Genomic DNA, 2,351 nt, shown 5'->3' on the forward strand with positions numbered 1-2,351 from the left:
GTAAAATGACAAATATTGTCTGGCGATTTTTTTTTTTTTGATAAATTGGTTTTTTTTAAAATTTATTAATAAAATTTTTTAAAATAACAAATATAAATATATTATTTTTAAATTAGTCTCTTGTAATTAAGATAAAAAATCTTAATTTAAAATAATTTATTTATATTTATTATCTTAAAAATTTTTATTAATATTTTTTTTAAAGATTAATTTATCTAATATATATATATATTTTAGAATTCATTTGTTACTTTAATTTATTCAAGAATTTATATATATCGCAACGAAATCATAAGAGAGAATCTAAAACCAAAGTGGAATAATTACTATATATAAAACAAGCGATTAATACATTCAACAACCAACTGATTAAACCGCCAACAAGGAGAGCGAATTAAATAAAAAAAAAAAACAATGGGAGACGCTAATACATGAGGAACTCGCCTAAGTGGAGGTCCTAGTCACCATCATATCCCTTTATTCTTAGTAAATAATTAATTAATAATGCAACGGAAATTGAAGTGTGTCATAATCTCCAAAGTAGGAAGTGGCTGTGTGGTATCCGCTTCCTCTCTAACACATCTCTTCATATCTTAATTTATGGCTTGATGCTGTCATATTGAAACAAAACAAAAAATTAAGAAATTAATGATGTTAGGTATGTATATATATATATATATATGCGCTTCTATATGCTCATAAAAAAGTCAAAGTATGTTCGCAATGCAATAAGTAAGATAAACTAGTCACTGTAATGAGATAACAAAAAATAATGATCAATAATTAACTAATAATTAATAAAATTTAGTTAACAATTATCTTAAAGACACGAATTAAAATTATTATTTTTAAAAGATTTTAAACTTTTTATTGTAATAAAAAAATGCAATAATGTATAAGAAACTTGAACAGTGTATTTTTTATATTTTTTAATTAATAATTTTAATATGTGTCTTAAAAACATAATTTAACTAAATCCTAATTATTAGTTAGTATAGATATCGAAAATTAAGAAAGAAAAATGGAATGCATCATAGATAATAACTTGTTACTTTTAATTTGCAACTATGAATGCCTCTTCATATTCTTTCTAAAAGTTAATTATATAGACGATCACTTTTCTCTTTCATAATTGCAATTTTTCCCTTTTATTTTTCTTTTAATGTTCCTTTTTCCAATTTATGCATACTTTTAATCAATTGAACTGTGGTTTTAGGCATGATAAATTAACCATGTTAAACATGTACTAAAATCAATCATTAATATAAAATACATATAAAAATATAAAATATATATTAAAATTAAATTAAATTATACATATATTTATATATAAATATATGATACTTAATTTTAATGACTAATTTTAATGTACGTATAAATAGCAATTTTAGGAAAAGTATGAGGAGCCAATGAAATATTTGTACAATGCGTACAATGGAGGTTTAGCGAAGTATTAGAGATATAACCATTAATGTTACTTTTTTTCATGAGCTGAAGTTTTTAGAATGAGTGGTATCATAATGTGGTATTAGAATTCTAGATTCGAAAAGTCAAGAGTTCGATCATTGATGAACCCAAAATGATGTTCATTTTGTAACTCAATAGCTCATTGTACACATTACACAAATAGTCCATTGTCTCCCTAACGGGATCCGCAATTTTAATAGCGACTATTATGAGTTTGATAATAACTTACGTGCTACAATCGGTGGAGATGCTGAATTTGTAAGGGAGGTTAACTCCACATCTGCCAGGAAGTGATTGAGAATAGGTAGGGCTGATGCCAGCAATACTTTGGGCCGCACTTTTTAGGCAGCCACAGGCAGTCCTGCGGTCGGCAGTAGTGGCAGCAGCCGCGTTAAGGGACCTAACCCCATTACAACATCCTGCTGTAGGAACTCCCCCCATTCGTAGGTACGGTATGCATGGTGATAGTGCACCAACCACTCGACCACATGTGATGGCGCCCTGGACCATTGGTGCACCCACCAAGGCCATGCACACCAAAGTAACCACACATGCAACCTTGAGGCTAGCCATAATAGTATAAATTTGCAAATGGAATTGATTTCTTGCAATTTGGTGAGTACAAGTGGTGTAAGGGGATGGGTTTATATAGAAGATTGAAGAGTGAAAGGATAATGCTGTATTATTAATTTATTATTATTGCTATAGGTGTGAGCATGAATGGAAAGAAAGATATACTAGTAAAATGAAGAGTGAACCGACATGAGTTTGTTACGTGGTGGTTGTGCTCAATTTAATGCTCTATGGTTCCTGCACTATTCTTGGTTAATATAAGATTGTGACCTTGCCTGTAGGAAGGGGTATGTAAGATTTGCCTCTGCCCA

At 29.2% G+C, this 2,351-nt stretch overlaps 1 protein-coding gene across 1 annotated transcript; it reads right to left on the bottom strand.

Annotated features, from left to right (window-relative positions):
* Positions 1 to 304: 304 nt before the first annotated feature.
* LOC107625850 (non-specific lipid-transfer protein 1) lies at positions 305 to 2,106 on the bottom strand. Its single transcript, XM_016328580.3, has 2 exons — positions 1,697 to 2,106; positions 305 to 611 (listed from the first exon to the last, which is right to left on the bottom strand). Exons 1-2 carry the CDS (start codon positions 2,038 to 2,040, stop codon positions 599 to 601), a joined length of 357 nt encoding a protein of 118 aa, XP_016184066.1. The 5' UTR covers positions 2,041 to 2,106; the 3' UTR covers positions 305 to 598.
* Positions 2,107 to 2,351: the final 245 nt, after the last annotated feature.

Source organism: Arachis ipaensis, chromosome B2, assembly GCF_059453495.1.
Source record: "Arachis ipaensis isolate K30076 ecotype BB chromosome B2, ASM5945349v1, whole genome shotgun sequence".
Lineage (NCBI taxonomy): Eukaryota > Viridiplantae > Streptophyta > Magnoliopsida > Fabales > Fabaceae > Arachis > Arachis ipaensis.

Excerpts from the sequence above, each read along its gene's own strand:
- LOC107625850 (XM_016328580.3), bottom strand. The coding sequence starts at position 2,040 with ATGGCTAGCCTCAAGGTTGCATGTGTGGTTACTTTGGTGTGCATGGCC.